The sequence below is a fragment of the Ambystoma mexicanum genome, chromosome 3q (genome assembly GCF_040938575.1).
Source record: "Ambystoma mexicanum isolate Mex_15411 chromosome 3q, UKY_AmexF1_1, whole genome shotgun sequence".
Taxonomy (NCBI): domain Eukaryota; kingdom Metazoa; phylum Chordata; class Amphibia; order Caudata; family Ambystomatidae; genus Ambystoma; species Ambystoma mexicanum.
Window position 1 is genome coordinate 714758553 of NC_090926.1, and position 20870 is coordinate 714779422.

The following is a 20870-nucleotide window of genomic DNA, read 5'->3' on the forward strand; positions in this document are numbered from 1 at the left end:
AAAAGTAGATTCCCGGACCCTAGCCCTTGGGGCGGGGGGGTGACTGGCCCTGGTGCCCTTTCAGATTTGCTGGCTTTCAATAAAGCTTCCAATTTCGTTCTAGGCCAGGCTGCATCCGATTGGTTGGCCGCGTTACCTTCCAGCAAGAGTGCAGAGTTATCCTTGGGGCACTGGGGGGGCGTCGCCCCCGATACCTGAGACTTGGCAGCTTGCAACGAGATTATACAGCGGTTACAGGGTAATGATGTCCAATGTCACAGCTATACCCCCTGCACACCAAGGTGTCCGGAGGATACCCGAGTCCTCAGGGCGCTCCGAGGAGTCAGACAAAGGCCACAGACTGATGCCAAAGGCAACAGAGCTCGCCTCCATTAACCCGAGACCATCCACCTTGCACATAGGGGGTCATTTTACAGGACTACTAAAATGCACGGGAGAGGACGATGGCCGTTGGCATTTACATGCAAATAGTCCCGGTCTCTGCAGTTTTTGTCATTTCCAAAACGGAGCGGAGAAGTGAAGAGAAAAACGCCCTTTTATCGTCCCGTGTACAGTGCATTCTGATGGAATCTGCCTGCTTTTAGAATGAGCAAATGCCAGGCAGCCACAGATTCATAGGACTCCGTTAGCATGAAAATAAATGCGGATGGAACTCCATGTACAATCCGAAGGCGAGGCGGGAGAGCAGCACGGAAACGCATATCCCGTGCCATGCTCCCACCCTGCCTCAAATTGATTGAAACTTCATTGGAGCATAAAAAGAGCATTCACATTGATTTTACGTTTCATTTTAGAAAATGACCTCTCTAATGCTATACATCACATGCTGCATCCTGGGGCTGCAAAGCCTTCGCTGGGGTTACAGCCTAGGATGTCACTGGTTAGAGGCTGAGAATGCAGAGCGACCATTTAGATTAGACTGGGAATACCGGGTCATGCCTGGGACAGGGGAGCCATGTTGCTATAGGCTTCGTACTCTTCTCCGGCCTTAACGGTTTTTCAGTTGCACCAGGGGTGGACTGGGAACTAAAAGAGGTCCTGGAAATAATTACTGGGGAGCAACAGAGGCCCTGGAAATAATGGTCAAAGGTGCCTCATGACTCATTTTCAGCAAGCCCAATGTTTTTCCTATGAGACAATTTGGAACAACCACACAAAAGAGGCCCAGGGTGCAGAGGCCCACAGGGAAATCTCCAGAGTCCCCTATAGGCCAGTCCACCACACGGGCCTGTTCTGGCTTAATTATTTTTATAACCTAGTGCATTAGTGCAAATCCCAAAGGGCCAGCCCACCATGCTTCTGTGGGCCGGTTTGGTAGGCTTGTGTGAGGGTGACCAAACGTCCTGGTTTTGCCAGTACTGTCTGAGTATTTGCACCTCCGTCCTGGGGTCCAGAGACTTTTTAAAGTTTAAAAACCACGTCCCGGGGTTTGGGGATTGGGTGGATACCATCCCGGTTTTTGGCAAACCGAAGAAAAGAAACATGATATCTGGCCAAAAATGGGGATGGTATCCACCCAGTCCCCGGGGCGGGGTTTTTAAACAAAAAAGTCTCAGGACCCCGGGCGCTGCAACATGACACAGGACAGGCCACCCACATAAAAGACTACAGTTTCACAGCTGAAGCTGTAGTCCTACTTCTATGTCTGTTGCCTGGCCCGGTTTTATATTTTTGAAATCTGGTCATGCTATTGTGTGTGCCAGGTTGATGACCATGTGCAGTGAGGAACTACTTTTAATTATCTTTCCGAGTCGAGCTGCATAGATATGCACTGTTCACCACAAATTGTACACACACATGTGCCCTTGTGTACAATTCAAGCGGTTTGTGACACATTTTTATTTGCAATTGTAGGCTCCTTTTTTGATTGGCCAGGACAATTTCTGGTCGCAACCCAACGCTGCTAGACCGATATAAAAAGCTGAGCTGAGTTTTGACGGTTCTGCAGGCCCTGGTGCTCTAGTTTAAAACCACAAACTGACCTGACCGCTGACGACATGTTCCTGTGCCACTGGAAGCCTGCTGTGGTGCAGCCCTCAGGAAGCCCCACCATTTCACTAGTGTTTCAGAGAGGCTGGGGGAAGACTTTAGGGGCGGGGTGGGCCTGAGACGCACTGGGCAGAGGCCCGAAGCCACTCCCGAGCACGAAATGCTTTACTGTTGCACGAAACACTTTTAGGGACCTTCGTACTCGGAGCATTATTTCTGTACTTATTTAAAAAATAAAACATTTTTATGATTTATTCGTGAGGCGATTAATTGAGCAAGCTTGGCCTCATTTATACTTTATTACAGACAGCGAGCGTTGGAAGTGGACAACATGTTCTCTGGCCCCCACACCCTGTGCGCTCGGTGGGGTAGTTCAAAGGGATGTGGGAGGGACTGAAACCCAGCCCAGGCCGAGGAGCGCAAAATCTTAGTATTTGGAGAACATTAGAATAACCGAAGGATTTTATATTTGAAATATGTCTATGATGGTGAGTCAAGCATGAAACCCTTCTGAGCAAGTACTGCAAACCGGGGTCCTGACTCCTTTCATTTGTCACAATACTCACCCTAACAGAAACATGTTTTGATATACACACTCATTTGGGCAACGCATATGTGTAGAGATGTCCACATATAGCTCCTAAATGACTGTTTTTTTAAACATGTTGCTTATGGGTGACAGAGGGGGCCCTGGTTCACGAGCAGGTGTTGGAGTGTCATGGCCGAGCTAATCTTGGTGAGTTTCGGCCTTTGTCCTCCACCGAACCTTGCTCCAACAAAATAACGTTTGCTGGAGGTGCGCTCTTTCTTGTTCCGGCACAAATCCTCCCCTGCTAACATGCCTATCGGGCTTCGAGGAACTCTTTCATCTTTCTTCCCACTACAGCGGCAACGCCCCTGGGGCATATTCTTTACTCTGGACAAGCTGTGCAGAAGGTGGGTTCATAGGTAACGAACGCCCTTCCATGCCACCAGGATCCAGAGCCCCAAGATGATGCTATAATCCAAGGGCAGTTTCCTCAATTGGTCCCAAAATTGATACTTCAGAGGTACTTGGTATTTATTTAAGTTTAGAAATACAGAAACATCTGATATGATAGGTTATTTATAATGCGCTTAAAACCCAGAGGTTTCTAAGCATGGAACAAACCTGTGGTGTAGGCCTTCATTAGGACAGGATATTCGTATGGAAGAAGTATCCCATGTGGGCGGCGTAGTTAATACGGCTTATTTTCCGAGAGAGATCATGACTCGCTCATTGGTGAAGCGAACCGCTGCTCTGCATATGATGCTGGCGGTCGCGTAGTCTTCTCCAGAATGGCTCACAGTCACTATTAACTACGCCGCCTGTGTTTAGAACTCCCTCCTAGCAACAGGCTCTCTATAGGAATGGCCACACCAAGGGCATTGAAAGCCTCTCAGTGTACTTAGACTCTTCGAGCCACTGCGCTCCACAGATCCGAACACATAGGATACTTCATCCATATGAATATCCCGTCCCGATGAAGGCCTACACCACCTAAACTCATTTAGCTTACCCTTTGGCGAAACACTGTTGTGTTGACTTGTTTTTTTTGTGTGTTGTTGTTTTTCAACGCTACATTGTTTTTCACGCAATTACGCTCTTTATCATGCTACTACTTCACTAAGTTCTCTAGTTTCCTTCCCAAGGATTTCAGAGAGGTTGTAGAAGCAATAGAATTGTGTTTCACAAATATTCAACATTTGTTCCATGTAATTTTGCTACTATACCATGAAAATGTATAAATGTTGAGGTATCTTATGTTTTAGTAAATCAAGTGTTTCTAAAACACTCACTGCAAACAAATTAAATCTGAACTGCAGTGTACAGAATTTTCCTGTCAAAAATGTGTCCGAAATTTGTATGTATGATTCTGTGTCCACCACGTCAAGGTGCGACGAATTCAGGAGCTTGTTCATTCTTCCTTCAGCAGTGAGAGTCACATGACCTTGCTCATTTTTGTTCTATATATGATGCTACCCACCTGGGCAGAGCAAGGCATCAACCAGGGGTCCTTTTGAATACTGATAAAGCTTTTCCTTCCTGACAATGCGATGACTACCAAAAAGTTGAAAACACCAGTTTGTTTTTCAAAATGAAAAATCATAGATTCTCTAAAACACAATAACATGTACAGTTTCATTGCTTGTCTCTAGGCCCCCCTGATCACATGTAAAGAGAGACTTCGGTCTAGAGAATACTTCAGATAATCAGGTCACTCACAAGAATACCCCTAAGGTAAAGCTAATAAATGCAGTACCCTAGAACCTGACATGAAAAGTGTGCTTTACCATGTAATTGGTGTATGGTCTACTTAAATAAAGGGTAGCGCTTTTCTAGTGGACAAAACAAATAACATGCACAGATTAGCGGCCGCTCTTTTTTGAAATTACACGTCATGGGGAAATGTCCACCAGTTATAGGACCATGTTTGCTCAAAAGGACTGCTTAAAAGTGCATTAAAGAAATAATCTTGGCAAAACCCTGCATTATTTTTAACTTTGTTAAAAATGTACAATCTGTACTGTGTCTTGTTAACACATTATTCCAACCACCCTAAAAATAGTTACAAAGTAAAACCGCTGTCTTAAAGTGAAAACTACCAGTTGATTTCTGTAATTTATTGATGTTTATTTTTTCCTATGGTGGGAATGTAACTTGTATTCACATTTTGCATAACAATACAATGCATGACTACATCGGGCAATGATTAGGAGCAATTGATATTGTCACACATGTATATGAAAGACATTTCAAGTTGTACCATGTCAAGTGTGTGATCCTCGGCTATTAGGCTCCCATCACATCACATTTGGAACTTGTCTTTCTGTGTTTCTATTGGGAATATATACCTACAAATACTGTTCCAGAATGCAGAATGGCGTGAGCTAAAAAGCCAGATTTTTTAAAACTATCTCTACCGTTACCTAGTACAACTTGAGATGTTTGGTTCTACGTAGTGTTGATAAAATTGGTGTAAATATGCAACACTTTAAATGGGTTCACTGATTTACAGGACTGAGGACCAAGGAGGATTGTATGTCTTGCCTAAAAGATGATTAATCTTAAACCCAGCCTGCCCCCCACCACACACTTTACCTATTTACCTCTAAACTTACTTGTTTGAGTCTTGCCTTTCTGGTAAAGATGTTGCACCTTACGACTGAGGGCCCAATTCTCAACCTGATCTTAAGTAGCAAAAAGGTTGTTAAAAGGGTTAACAACTTTTTCGGTACGTAAGACCTATTCTGAAGGTGGCGCATTCTTCCGAAGTCTAGGAATGCGCCACTTTCGGAATACATGTGGCGGTTGCTAGGATGGGTTCGAAACCAACCTAGCAACCGCCACATTTGTTACCTGGCTTTTTAGAAGGGTATTCTTGTGGCACTCCTCCAGTCTTATATGTGTGCTAAAAACGTGCACATATACGGTACCATTATACTGGAGGAGTGCAGGGTGTATATGAACACTTTCTAATCCAATGATCTATTCTATTGGTTTACCTACTTAAGGCAGAGGTGGACAAGTGAGGGTTGGTATGAGAAATGGAATTCTGAAGGAGAAAGCAGACTAAATTCAAGAAGCGATTGATGCAAGGCTTGGAATTATGAACAGCCTCTATCGCTGCTCAGGCCATCGTTCCATATGATCATTGTTGGCCTGTCCGCACCATTACAAATGGAGCCCCGCCATATGCAAACTAGTATTGATCCAGACATCAAAAGGAGCAGAACATTTCGGATTCCTTCCCAGTGTTCCTTCTGAATGGAAAAACAAGCAACCCCGCAATGTGTTGCTTATCAGGCCAAAAGGATGCCCAGCGCAATGCCAGTTATTGTAATCAATTAAAAGCCTTGCATCACACTTGGTTTTAGATTGTGAGAGAGTGTATGTTCAGACGTGGGGCCCTTGGTTGCCTATGCCTAGGTAATCAAACTGCATCTGAATAATGAGGACCAATAAGGCCCACGCCAAAGATGGCTGCCGTAGCTTGGGCTCAGTGACGAGCACAGACGGTCTAGCGTTTCTGACTGGACTGCTCGGTTCAGTGGCAGCAGCAAAGCTGGCTTCCACCAGTGCGGTCAACATCTCTTAAGGCTGAAACTGGCTGAAATGCAGATGGTATAAAACAATTAAACTATGTTGGTGGACAGTTGGGTGTCATTAGAAAAACAAAGCATGGCCAGTGTTCAACCCACACAATCACCTGCATCAAAGTTTGTAGCATGACCTTAACCTCATCCTACAAATCACCCGGGTCAAAGTTTGAGCAGGGTGACATATTCGAGCTTGCACTCCTGTAGTGAAACAGTGGCCCGTTTCCGGTCTAGGAGTTAGCTACTGCCAATTACTTTAATTAGGAGCTGTAAGCCAATCGCATTAATTTAAGGGATGCAAACTACAGCTCCCAGAATTCATTACCACGACGTGAAGTTTAAAAAAAACAGTATCTGGTGAGGGAAGCACAGCAGGAGTCTAGTTAATGATGGCTTGTCTTATTCTATAACCTTAGTTTTACCAACAGATTCGAAATTCGTCATACATCTGCAGATGAAACGTCAATATGTGACGGTATTCAATAGGGATTCGAGAAAACGTCAGGCTCTGTACAGTTTAAATTTACCAAGTGATAGCTAACGGATAAATGATAATATTGTTATAAACGGAATGTATGAATGCGTTTTCACAAGAGGGCTTACGTTATTTGTTGAAGTGTGTGCTGCCGGAGGTCGGCCTTCCAGGAACGTCTGACCAAACATCTGCCCCACCCGGTGTAAGCAGGGGCCTGGGTCTGGCTTCCCCTCTCCCTCCGCGAGGTGCAGGAGCCCCGCCCGCTGAGTTGGAAGCTACACAGGGTCGCGTGGATGAGCCAAATGCGGGCTTCTCGGCGCGAGGCAGCGGTTCTCTCCAGACGCAAATCCTACTTCACTTTTGTGTCGCTTTGGCTATTTCAGCATTTCTAGATCATTTTGAATTTTCTGCTTCCATGTTTGAAATTCCGCTTTACATTTTGACATAAACTAGGCTGGATGCGTAGCACTTTAGTTTAAAATGTTATTATTTGCAAAATAAGTGTTACTTTAAATATATTTCCTATGCTCACAAGAATACGGTTGACATCGGAGAAAAAACAACCCCCAATGTGTTGGTGGGGGTCGTGTGTTTACTGTTACTATCGAACAGGGGTGTGCGTCCATGAGTTCTTATATTTTTTTCTTTGCATTGTGCTCGTTGGGCCGGGGGTGCCTTTTGTGCTGCAAACAATAGAATTGGTACGCTGTGGGGGAGGGGAACAGGGGGCCGGACGCCGAGGACAGCCTCTTTAAAGGGGATGCTTGCTGATTAAGGAGGGGAGGAGAGGAGCGGAGCAGGTGGCGCCGGGAGTGCACGCGTTGTTAACGAGGGGCCTGCAGAGAGGATGGCCACGGAGAACGGTGAGCTGCCGTGGTGTTTCGGCTTTTCCTTTATTTGGGAGGGAGGGGGTCCATGCTCTATGTGGGGCTCCGTGGACAGAAGGAGGGTGACAGCAGGTCACTTCCGTGTATTAGTGCGGGGAGTGCTACTGCCTTGTGCGTGAGAGGGGGCGTGCTCACGTGCTCTGAGAGCAGAGCGGTCTTCCGGTGGGAACCGTGTGAAGAAGTCTTGGGGCGGTATTTGCACTACTTGGTTTGCAAGAACGTGTTCATCGAAGGAGATTTACGGCGCAGAGGATCCGAGGTGGGCACAGGGGGCAGGGTGGTGTCTACATACAAAGGGACATGTGGGTATCGGGCGCGACATGCCCTCTCCCGTTTCCTCGGCCGTAATGACCAGCAAAGGAAACTCCTCATAACGTTCAAACGGGAGTTACCGCGACAGAAGGCGAGAGGGTTGCATTTTCCCCACCCCCCTCACGACTCGAGCTGTCCCACCCTTTCCCAATAGCTCCGTTTTACAAAGCATTGTCGCATTGAACACTACCCCGTTCGTTGTGTGTTTACGTGAGTGAAATTGTTACCGTAGAAATTGCAGCACAAATTACCGTAATTACAGCCCTCAAGACCGTTGCAATCCACTCGTTCCTGATCCCAATCGATTCCGGAACCGACAAATGAGCGTGCGACGATCTGACCCTAAAGATGAGCTCCATGCAGTGTTTGGGTGAAAAACGCATTTCCTTGTTGTACCCTGCCTGGGTTTTTTGGGTGTTTCTGTGATGAGCCCCTCCATACCGCAGGACCCCCCTCCCCCTTCCCCAAAGGCAAAGTCTTTCATCTAGCTCCCATTGCCTTGCACTAAGCTGGCCTGCTGGGCCGCCATGCCACGCCATCCTTGAGCACCTGCCGACTTCTACTACTTGTATTGTCAACGCCTGCGATTTTTACTGAAAGAAGCTAACGGTACTGGCTTTCTGAATGCCTATTCTTGCTCTACGAAGGGGCAACGTATTGTGAGTCTGATAACCATCATATAGGCTTCCCATGTCCAACTTCATGAGGAAACCAGCGCAGACCCAAGAGAAGTGGTATTCAAACTCTTTATGCCGAGCGCCCTTCCGTAAAAAGGTTGTAGTCGAGCCCCCTCAAATAAAAACTTCGGGGCCAGCCTCACAGTTTGCAGACCACTGCCCAAGAGCATTTGCCCGAATCCCGACCGCCAAGGGCCGCCACCCGGACGAGGCAGCAACAGCCCCACCCCCACACCGGAACACTATTGTGCTAACATCATTTGGCCCAGTGAATGGGAATGTGGCACTGAACATCCCAGAGCCCTTCGAACCCCAAAAGAACTCGATGATGCCCATGAAGAACACATGCGATAGAATCCTGAGCCATGTTCCCAGTAAGCGACGTATTTGGATCTTCCGACGGTGTGACAGGTTTGTCATTTTAAAAAAAGTTGCAGATGTGCGTTCGCCAAGATGCAGAGGCGCTGTGATATCGGACATTAAACTCTTAAGCTTGGGTCAGGTGGAAGTCTCTTCGGTGGCCAGGACCACAAGTACCTATTGTAACCCCATCCCGCTGGAATAGATCCAAACAATGCAGCTGGAACCTGACCCCCAGAATCCTCTACCTTCGCCTTTACATCGATTGGTCTCTTAATCCTTCCCACTTTACGGGTGTCCCCTGAAACAAACAGGTCTAGCGCAACGTCACTTTCCTTCTTTGATCAAGACAGCAAAGCATCCTCGAGGTGCCATTTGTTTGAAGGAGTTGCATCCCCTCAACTGGGCTTTCTTGAAACTGGAGCTGCCTACTATATCCCTGGGGAGACCCTCGGGGCCCATCCTCCACCTCCCCTGGAGGGATTGCTGCTTGATACAGCTGTAGTACAATGTATGTGACTGTGGTACACAGACTGCGGAACGGTCGTACTGGATCTCTCTTGCTATTCGACCAGGACCTGTCCTCGGTAACACCCGGCTTTCAATGAAACTGTGAACTATCCAATGCAACCATGTACCACTTAACCATACTGTTAGGCTCTTTTATCCTATGTTTACCTGTTTGTACTAATTGTGTTACTCAGCCCACATGAAACAATTCTGCTTAATGTACATCACCATATTCATGCTTCGGCCCTTTGATGCCTACGGGTTTAGCGTGCATTCCAAATGTCAAATAGTCTGTAGTAGTTCTGCATTCCTAACCTCCTCTAACTCATCTGGCCAAGAATTAGGCCAGGTCATCAATGTCGCTACCACCGAGAACTCTGGGTGCATGGGAGACCCTGCCTGACGTAATCTATGGCGGGCCGTGTGCCTGACCCTCAGGAAGCGAAGACCTCCACTCGCTCCTTTTGGGATTTCTTGGCTCCATGTATCTGTCCGGCCGACCCGTTAAGTTATTGATTTTGAGGCTACAATAGTTCTCGTTCTCCTGTTTGAGGAGAGAATATTGTCATGTGTGTGGCCTAGTATGTTTGGTGTTCTCGGAGACCAAGGATTTTGCTTTGGAGTCTGTTTTTCATTGCCCCTACTTTGGGATTGGGCAAGACCTTGCTTCCATTAAAAGACCCGGCGGTGTGCAGCGCAGTGTTTGGTGTGGGATTGGATAGGACCCACCCACCCCACCTGGATAGCGGTGGTTTCCTTTTGATACTTGTGACAAGGGGGAGGTGCGCACCTCACGCGGTGAGTGGAAACTTTGTCACTTTGCGCATTGAACGAAACGTAGCTCTGCAAACCCTAGGTCAGTGTTTTTTGTTTTGTGTTCTTTGCTGCGATTGCAGTTTTGGTATACACTCAACCTTGTAGCTTAAAGAGATGGCGGCTGATCAGCGGACCTGACAATTTTTTAAAGCTTGTGAGCGTCCTTCTGTCGAGATGGAAGCGGCAATGGGAGAATGCTCTGGTCCTGGTCGAGATGCAACCTCTGCCCCCAAAAAAGGGGTGTGGGGGTTCCAGGACCTGTAGAACGCACCCTTGCCCCAGTTCTGAATACTAATTCCATTACAAAAAGAGTTCTGCATGTACAGGACTATTCCCACCCACCCCCCCAACAATGAACACAGCAGCCTAAATGGTTACTTTTAGGGGTAACCATGTAGCCCTACAAACACCAAAAGTGTCTGTCTTAGCCAATATGCATAAACATCACATCTCTCGTAAGGGAAGTGTGGAAGGTTTACCTAAGGCGCCTAGGACTTCAACCCCCTATTCCTATAATGGAAAGTTACCTCTCGTCATTGAAGCCGGCTTTTCCCATCAGGACAGCCAATTTAGAACACACTTCAAGAGTCCTCCGTGATGGCTGCTATAGAGACTGAGTCATTTTGTTTCCGGTGATGAGCGGGGGAATAAAGTCTTGGTTGACTCTTTTAATGACCTGCTTTCTGCCAGTAAAAACCTGCTGAGGGAGATTACGGATATTGAACTGACACTTCCTGAGCATATGAATACAAGGGATTGTATAGGAAGAGAGAAGGCACTCTAGGGGGCGTCTTTCAAATGTGATTGCTGAGGAGTGTGAACCACTCCAATGGAGTGCTCACAACTAAATCTGGGGTTAGGGGTGGATGGGGTTGGAAAGTCTGTATTGAACAAACAGGAGGATATGGGTATGTTTAGGTTTGGGGATTTCGACCATCTACTCCCACGCCTAAGGTAGGTTTTTTGCTCCGTTCCCTTCAACGCCTAGTGAATGCGGGAGGATGTTTGGGAAATGTAAATTGGGGTCAACTGGGAAACGAGCACCCTGATGGGGTGCTAATTTCAGTGGATCCCTATTGGGAAATTGCTTACCATCTACGGGTATACCTGCCCGACAACCTCCACCTATTCAACCTGTACGTTTTCCTTTTTCTGCAGGAATGTTGCAAGGCCATAGTCAATTTGTCTTTCCGAGTGTGGCCTGTGCACCCCGAGTGTGGGTGCGTGGGAGAGACGCAGGGGGCACATCGCCCCCAGTACCAGCTAGATAGCATAAGAGGTTTCTAAAGGTGTGGCAACGGGTCGGGTACTGGAGGGCTCAACCTTATGTGATGTGGCAACAGACGTGGATAAACTGCTATAGCACCAAAATAAGTGTGGGGTATGTGATCTTTTACCGTTATAGTTGTGATCTGCATTCCAAATGTCAAACCTGTGTAACATTACCAAATCATTGGCGACAGCCCTGTTGGTTTTGCTTGGGATCCAGGATGACGTATGTGTCAAAAAACTTTATTCAAGGCTTTGTTGAAGGAAAGCAGGACGGGAGGTCCCTGCAGAGATTACGGGCAAGATGTTGAGTATGTTGTCGAAGTAGTTCCACTCCCAAAGAACCTACTTGTTGCGTCCCCCATACATTAAGGTGTTGGGTGTTCCATTGGCAGGCGTGGAGATGAGGGATCACAGGAAGGCATTTCGTCTGTCATCCCCACCATCCTACAGGAGGCATAACTGATGAATGAAAAATATTCGAATGAGTTTTGAAGAGGGGGAAGCAAGTATGCTAGGAGAGGACTTGGTTGATGCAATTCCGACAGAGCTTCCCATTCTCCATCACAATAACAGGGATCAAAATTGGGATTCGATGAGCAGGAGCTAAAAGCAACTCTTGGGTATCCAGCATTAACCAGTGACCAGGCGCCACGACAGGGGCACCAAGAGTAAGTACATAGCGTTCTGCGAATTGAACTTCCACATATGATTACATCTTATGTTGTCAATTATTTATGGCCCCTTGTGCTTTAAATGCTATATCGATGTGTCCTAATGTTTAGTTTGTCCTAAAGGTGCGGTGTTAAATTCACATGGGTGTGTTTGATCAGCATCCATTGGCCTGGGGAGCCAAAAGTAGCTCCCGGAAGCTGTCTGTGTGACGCTAACCTGCCTCTTCTAGGCTACAAGCAGGAGCTAAATGACTCCTAGCTCCCCTCAATTTTGAACCCTGCAATGAAGCTAGGAAAACGGGGGCGGGGAGGAGGGCTCTTGAATTCTTTAATGCAACAAAACCTAAATAAAGATGCAAAAAATGCATTCCTGCATAACTAAAAAAAAAGGGTGTCGCGGAAAGGGGTTAGGATGCAAGGGGGGGTTGCGAGGAATCTGTGGTGACTGAAGATGCACGTCATCTCCGTGAGGCAAGAAGCAAGGGAATGATGACACTTCTCTAAATGGGTGGGGGGGGAATGTGGAACATGATGTGATTGAGGTTATGGATGCACCCTATGGTGGACCTCAAATTGCACCCATAGTCGGGTTTTATGTGTGATGTAGGGGTAAGTGACTCAGAGGAATACAATGGGGTCCCCGGGATTGGGGTCATCAGGGCTTGCAAAATCTACTAGCCAACTAGCATTGTAGAGTCGTTTTTATGAAGGGCGAGTACCATGTGCACGATACTCGACCTTGCTGATCAGTATGAGGATGTTAGCCATGTACTTTTCATGTTTGCAGTAAATGGCAAATATATACGTTTCACTGTATGAAATGTGCTTATGGCGACGTACCATTTAACAAAAAGCTGTGGTGAATACTTTGTCACAAGTCACCTTGGGGCAAATGCATTTCTTAGTCGAGCATGTAAACTAAGGAACTCAGCCTGCAGGTCTAGTTGAAATTTTAAGAATTTGCAAGGCCTGGTCATACATGTGATCCTCTGCAGGAGGCAGGTGAGCTGAACCCCTTGGCATTCCCGTTTATCACCTTGGAGGATACAGAGTGTTTATCTGCCAGGGGGAAGAAACCCCAGTTGGGTGTGCTGTCAGGGCTGGATAGAGAAGGGGGTGTCGACTTGAATTTCAAACTAGTGCTGCAAAAATTACCACTGGTCAAATTTGTCTACGAGGGACCTAGAAGAATTTGGGAACGAGCAGAACTTGGATAAAGTGATATTGCACTAATCCAGTTTGGTTGGAAACCAGGTACTGGCGTGAACCTTGGGATATGACCTATACAAATTGGTACCTAAAGAAATGGTACGCATGTAGTGGGCCCCCCTCCCTTGCTTCAGCATCAACCTGCCCCGGCTGTAAATTCGAATCTTATGATGGTGTTTTCTCAGTGATCATAGGAATAGATAAATAACGGCTGTCGGCACGGGCACAGCGACAGATGATGGGTGTCAAAACTGGTACTTGATGGCTGCCACACTGAATGCGAGGTCGGGATCCTCCACACAAAGTGAGTGGTAACTCTGGTGTATGTAGGGATGTTTGTATACTTTCATGGAAGTGCAGATGCTTTCTCCATTCGTTTCAGGAGGGCAGCGTCCACCTTATTAAACGTGGACATAGTTTGTGTCCAGGAGACCTGGTTAAGGGCTGCCGCAATGGTTGGTGGGTTTTCTGTACTTTTATCACTGACTATTATGGGTGAAATTGGTCGACGGCAGCAGGTCTGTTGGTGGGGCTTTCTAATTCTGTATGGGACAAGGCATCTCTTTTCTCAGCCGCATTCATATGTACAAGCAATGAAACCTAATTGGAATCGCTTGATGTTCCCAGATAAGGAAAGGACCCTATTTTCTTAATGTGTATTGGAACCTGGATACGTTTCGGAAACTAGATTCAATTGAAGTTTAGCTGGAATTCTTTGGGGCTCTGACATTCATTGGTTGTGTGTGGTGATCTTAATGGCAGATGCTTTGACTGGCCGAAGGAAAAGATAATTTCCTTGGCTGACAAAGCTTTGTGAAAAAGTGGGGCATCATGGGTGTCCTTACTGTATTTTTGAGGCCTGTGTATTTTGAATCTGAATAGAAAGGTTCCTGTGTCAGCGGGTCTCAAAAGAACATTCTAGACTATTTCGGAGGACCTATATCGGGAGGTTAAAGATATGGAAATTGAAATAACAGATGTGTGATCATTTTCCTTTTAAGGGTCGCAGTGTGGAAAATCAGTAGTGTTGATGGACCGGTATTGCATCCCTTTGAAGCTTCACTCCGGTGCGACTAGGATGCATTGTAATACTTACGGTGCTGGTCTGTTCAACTTGAAATTTTGTTGTGTAATTATGTGTCGCTCCTTAATGAAACATTTAATTGTAATGGGTATCTGCTTGTTTGGGATGAAATGGACAAGAAAATGCCTAAGGAGTAGAAAACTAAGTTATCCACCAGCGCAAATATGATTGGGCGATTTATTCTCAAGAGGAATGTGCAAGATGCTTAAATTATTGCCTCCAGATGAAGCACTACAAAACTTTGAGCGAATGACTCTTATTTAAAAATTGGTCAGGTCATAAATACCAGCTATTGCTACAAGACGTTTGTGAGATGTTGAGGACTTTGTCCTGTAAAAACTTTAAGGATTTTTGGAACATAATAACCTCGAATGAGAAGCTACAAACCTGCCTCCAGACTAACTCCATATCAGAGGAGTGTTGGAGAGATCATTTCATGACTGAGAATGATGACCCCTTTGTGTTGGTTGAACGCGGGGGTAATGCTTGGTTGTTTGACTGGGAAAGCAAAAATTTAAGGGCACCAGGGCCGGATGGTCTGGCCACCACTTTCTTAAAAATCAATACACAGCTTTGTGCACAGATCGTACATGAGATGTTGACAGAAGTCATAAGGGGGTGAGTATTCCTGATTAGACTAGTGCTACTTTATAAGAAAGGCTCCCGTTTATCACCTAGCAATTTATAGGCCGATCTCTTTTGGATATTCCTTCTGAGATATTTGCTCGGTGGGTATTATAGGAGCTAAGGTGTTGGGTAAAAAAGGGTAGTAGGCTCGATGTGTTTTCAGACTGGGTTTTGTAGAGGAGTTGGCACAAAGGTTAATGGTTTTATTCTTTGACTCCTCAAAGAGGCTCTAGTGCGTGTGAAGCAGTGGTTACCTTTATTGATCTCACTGCCACGAGAAACAAACTCGGGGCGAAGTTAGATGAATGGAGTTTTCCTACAACGCTGTTAGCCATCCTCGTAGACTTGCATTCCTACCCTTTACTATTGGCAATGTTGGATAGAAGTGAGTGTTCAACGGCCCCATTCAAATCAGAACGAGGTTTGAAACAAGGATGTTTGTTGCCCCCCCCCCCGCTTTTAACCTTTCATTTCAGACATTGGGGACGCCTTCTGCCACCCAATGTTTTCCACCAAAGGTTGACTGTACACTTGTGAATTATTTATTTATTATACACGGATGATCTGGTCCTTATGGACCACACCCCGATTGGGTTGCAGCGCCAGCTGACTGGAGAGTTACGCTAAGTTGAATATACTGCATATCAATCTTGCAAAAACTAAAAGACTTGCCTTTCAGCAGAAGTGCAAGTTGACTAATTCAGCTGGATGTTTGTTAATAATGTCCTTGACAAGGTGGACACTTTTATGTACTTGATTTTTCCTTGTTTAAGAAGAGGATAATGGCATTCGGTGTGTGTGATCACTTCTCACTGGCTCCAGTTAGGGAGTTTTATTGTAAGAAGGTTGTACCAGTAATGACCTACAGGGCAGAGACTGTTTTGTTTAGCTTGACAGGACACCAGGTGAATTAGGATTTTTTTTTTTTTTTTTTTTTGGATGAATATTTTGAAGCTGCCACAAGTTTCCCTATCCCGGCTATAATCTATGAGCTGAGGTTAACCTCCCTGGAAACAATTGCAACCTGGAAAAAACATAAATTTTTTTCTTGACAAATTCTATCGCTTTGGTGGTCGCTAAGGCATACAATGGTAAATTGTCCATCCCATTTGTGAGGTGGTATGAACAGTGTTTAACTCGCCGGTTTTCTAATGAATCTACTCGCCCTATTTAGGGGAAAGTTTAGATTATGTGAAGGAGACTGGATTCACACAATGGAACTGGTATGAGGATACCACCATTTATTTTCTGGTTTGCTGGTGGATGTAAGGCCGTATGAAACATTGCCTCAGTATTTATACAAGTGTCTGGGGGACTTTTGGCATAGGCAATGCCTGCGCCTTCGTATGATCCTTTTCCCGGTACCGGACATTTTAGGAGCTAGGGGAGGTGTAGAGCATAGTCTGAGAAAATGTAGGTTCTGTAAAAAGTAGGGTCTAGTGTAAACCGTCAACCATTTATTGTGGGATGTTTGCTCGCAAACATGATCACAGCTTTTCCCATTTAACAGAAGATTTGAAGCTTTTACACGCAGGTTTTATTTGCCAACTATTTATTTTTTTTTTTAACAGAAAACTCGGCTGCAATTCGTTTTTTACGGGATATCTGAGGAAGAGGGTGTGAATCAAGTTTATGATCCTGAGCTTTTTATGATGCATTAATAAATGATGTACTTGTTATACATGGACTGTGAAATTATGTTTGTAAGAAGTTTTGAAGAATGTTAGTGTTCTTTTCACTAACAAGTCATCTATATTGTCATATGGAAGCGAGATGCTCCAAGCAGAAGACTGGAAATGAGCAGGACACTAGAGCAAGCGATGATGGCGGGTCTTAAATGCACGCAGAAGTCCAGATGGTCTTGAATGACGCATAGTGTGTTGCACAAGGTGGTCGCCTGGCGTGAGAAAGCCCTGCCTCCCTCCTTTTCCAGTGAAACTGTAATGGGGAGCAGGAAGGTTACCTCGGTTGCGCACTAGAGACAGGAAAGGTAGTGGGTATAGATTGGTGGGCGTGTCTTGCGCAGCCGTCTGCCGCTTATGGCTCCACAAGAACATTTTTTTAAAGATGGGCTCCCTGAAGCTAGCAATGTACAAAAATGTCAAGTATTCGGATAAACGTTTCAAATTGGTTTTAATGATAGGCTGGACCTGGTTGGGACCATAACAACTTCAGACGATAAGTGACATTGCTTTGAGGGAGGAACTGGTAACTCATGGCCCCCAAGGTAGTAAAATTACTGCTTTAACAACCAACGACCCACCACCCATCCATGTCCCGTCCCTCAGAATACCGTCAGTGGAAGCTTATGCCCTACAAGTAGCACAGGTTTCTGCATAGCGCATCCAACATTTCTGCTCGCACAGGACCAACCTGTCTTCAGCGGCCTGATGACCGGCCTGAGATTAAAGTACTTTCCGTAGCACCATGGATGTCTTTGCCCACAGCTCGGTATCAAAAGGGCTGTCAGCTAAATTTGTTGAGGCTTTTAATTGGCACCAATATTTAAGACCGCATATAAGCGGTTGCCAGGTGTACGGTGGCTGCACGGGCAGATGGAAAGATTGGTTTGAGGGATTCAAGTAGTCTTTTCCTTAGTTCTGTATGGTTTGAGAAAAAAATGAGCGCAGCAAGTTTCATGACCTAGTTGACGAGCATCACTATCGGCTGGCTTTTTTTTTTTTTCTCGTAAAATGTAATCTCGTTTTTCCTTCTCCTTGCTTTGGTAAACTGATCTGATCCGCCCATTCCATGAGCTGCTTATCCATGCCCCTGCCACTCTGCTCCCAGTGCGCCACGCAGCTTCCTACTCCCAGTACCCTATACTTCTCCAACCAACTCTCTACTCCCTGGCCAGTCATTGCAACGTTTTGAGTACATGGTGGATGTGGGCCAGCTGAAGAAGTGCGGGGGGCCTGTTTCAAATCTGGGGGGGGGGGGGCACCTTGCCTAGAGCTGGGATGTCCCACGTGAGGCAGCTGTGTGGTTAGTGGAGATGGTTCCTAATGCAAACTCTAGTGGGTAATTGCAGAATGAGCCCCACCTTGCACTTGTAACACCAATCATACACACTGGACCCACACCAAAGAGATGAAAGCTTGGTTAAACACATGTGATACGTGAACCCCTATTTCAGGTTTGCTTACAAGTACACATTCTAAAATGGCATGTTTTTTCATTGCAGACGGATGCTTCCATACAGAGGAAATAGATGCATACCATCAGCCCCACCTTTAGCTGCAGATTAGCATGGAACCGATTTATTGGCCCCTGTACTGCAAAACAAAATAGACAGCCAGTGGCTCACCAAATTGGGAAAACTCTTAAACATTTTGTAAATCCCCCACCTTCAAGTTTAAATGACCCTGCACCATGTCTGATGAGGCAGATTATTTGTGGTTGGGGATTAGTGTCTGCCCAGTCTCCATCTTCATCTGCTGTCTAGGTTGGTAAAGGAGGGTCTCTTCCCCCCCCCCCACTCCCCATTTTTCTTGTGGAGGTTCAACATGATCCATATTTGTCTTATCAGGCCTGCCATTGATTGGATATTGGATTCCCCAGTGATGCAGTCTCCTCCCCCTTAATTTATTAGGACTGCAAATAAAAGACACCGGGCACCACATCAACCAGTTCCCGGTTCGATTTTAATACGGGTAACAAAAAATCCATATCCGACCAAATGGATCCAGTAAATACTGTTTGCTCGGTATTCCACCAGTTTAAAACTGTGGATCAGTCTCTCCAAAAGAGGTGCATTTGAGAGCCATCGTTATGTCCCTATCGGGTACAAAGCATATTGTTGGCGTGCACTCACTGTCTGCTCAGGGGTGTCGTATATCCTCTGAATAGGGATCGGGAGAGGTCCAGGGCATCGCAGCCAATTATCAAATGGTCTCTAATTCCAGATTGTAATGGCGACATATTAAACGGTTTAATATCCAGATTAAAATGAGAATACTAATGATAGTCCAACTTTTTTTTAACCTATTAATGATCCAGTCATGCTTAAACTTTCTGCCTGGTTTTGGATGGATGAGTAAGCAATTCGGACGGAGATGACCACACACTAATTTTAGTACAGCTACTTTGATAACCAGGCTTCCAAAACATTACAATTATTTGATCCTTTGTGTAGTTTCACAAACTGAGTCGTTTGGCGGAGACAGTTTCCCAAGCAACTGTAATTCACTCTACATGATCCTTGATAGTCACCAAACCTAGCTCATGTCTGATTACACCGATCGGCACACAGTGAGGCAAAAGAAGCACCTTTTCCTAATTGTGCCCTGACCTTTGTCGCAAACGAGTCATTAAGCAAGATTATCGTACGAATATTAACCTAGGCAGTATTGTTTTTATTTTTTTATTATAAAAAGCTTTAGAGTGGGGGCAAGAGAAAAACGGTCATGATTAAAATGTTTTTTGGGATATTCGCCTTTAAATTCAATGATTGTAACTATAATGCAACTATAAATCGCCTCTGGGGCACGTTGTAGACCCAAAGGTGTTAAATCGCATACAAGTTGTCGGCGTATGCCATGTATTGAAGTCGCATCAATCCTACCCGTTGTGGTGATATTGGTAAAAGCAGTGCCAATGTCATGTACATAGAAATTAAACAAAAGGGTGGAAACGCAGCCTTGGTGCAAGCCATGCTGTGTTCAGAATTAAACAAAAGGGTGGAAACGCAGCCTTGGTGCAAGCCATGCTATGTTCAGAATTAAACAAAAGGGTGGAAACGCAGCCTTGGTGCAAGCCACGCTGTGTTCAGAATTAAACAAAGGGTGGAAACGCAGCCTTGGTGCAAGCCACGCTGTGTTCAGAATTAAACAAAGGGTGGAAACGCAGCCTTGGTGCAAGCCATGCTGTGTTCGGATAGAATAATGGCCCTGCTGATCCAATCGAATCCTTACCATTGTGTTTGAGTGAAGTGCAATTAAAATATATTTAATAAAGCAGAAGGACAACCTGTGTGGTACAATGTTGTACAGATCTTACCACGGTCCACACTATTGAATGCCTCAGACAAGTCGACAAAGGCCAAAATTAGTTTGGCTCCTATGTGGCTCGCCTTGAACCACAAGCAAATCTAGATAAAACAATTTGGAGACGTACCTATGCCTTATTTGAATCCAGCCTAGAAGTAATACTCCACTCAGCCCTTTAATTCCTTAAGGACTATTGCAAAAAAGATCTTGCTAGCCGAGTCTAATGATAAGGTAGGCCTATAGTTCTAGGATCCATTTCTATCAGCCTTTTTGAAGATCACTATAATGTAGGGGCCATGGTGCTAGAATGTTCCTAGACATACCCAGCAAGGCTTTGCCCCATAACAAGGGATCTGATTTAATAGTTGCACTGGAACAGCCGTCAGTGGGAGGTGGGGGGCCTAGAAGATTTACACTTGTTTATAATCTCCTCAAAGCACAAATCCAGATTCCAGTCATCGGGAAAATTGGATGTAAAATAGGAATAACCTGGCAAGCAGCCTTTTTAAAGCTCTAAAAATAGTCAACCTGCATTTTCCGTGATAGGTTGTGCTTGTAACGCAGGTTGTTGCTGCTAATTTCAATACAGACCAGAACGTGAATCTGTGCATCATTTCGTGTCCTTGTGAAACATTACGAGCCTCGCATTCATAAAATGCAGTCTACTTGGCCCTGTTCTCGGATATTACGCTGCAGTTCATTGTTCATTTGTTTTTTTTCGCCCACCCTCCTCTTCTAACCGCAATATCAAAGAAGCTAAAAGAGGACAAACTAGACCTCCAATTTAAGGACAGTCCCTAGGGCGCACCTCTATCGAAATGAAGCAGGGAACCCTATCGATGACCAGCCCGAAGTGCAGGCACAAAATACAGTG

General features: G+C 45.5%; 1 protein-coding gene across 11 annotated transcripts in view; it reads left to right on the forward strand.

Moving 5' to 3' along the window:
• Positions 1-20870, forward strand: part of SEPTIN9 (septin 9) — a 948816-nt gene that overhangs the window by 833345 nt on the left and 94601 nt on the right. The window contains exon 1 of one of the 11 annotated variants that reach the window (XM_069654632.1): positions 7369-7446. The exons of 8 other annotated variants lie outside the window; for them this stretch is intronic. In XM_069654632.1, the coding sequence (XP_069510733.1) occupies positions 7431-7446 (16 nt within the window). In that variant the 5' untranslated portion in view covers positions 7369-7430. Of the gene's footprint in view, positions 1-7368; positions 7447-7707; positions 7730-11504; positions 11527-20870 lie in introns of those variants that run through there. 2 more of the 11 variants (XM_069654636.1, XM_069654634.1) reach the window with 2 other exon arrangements.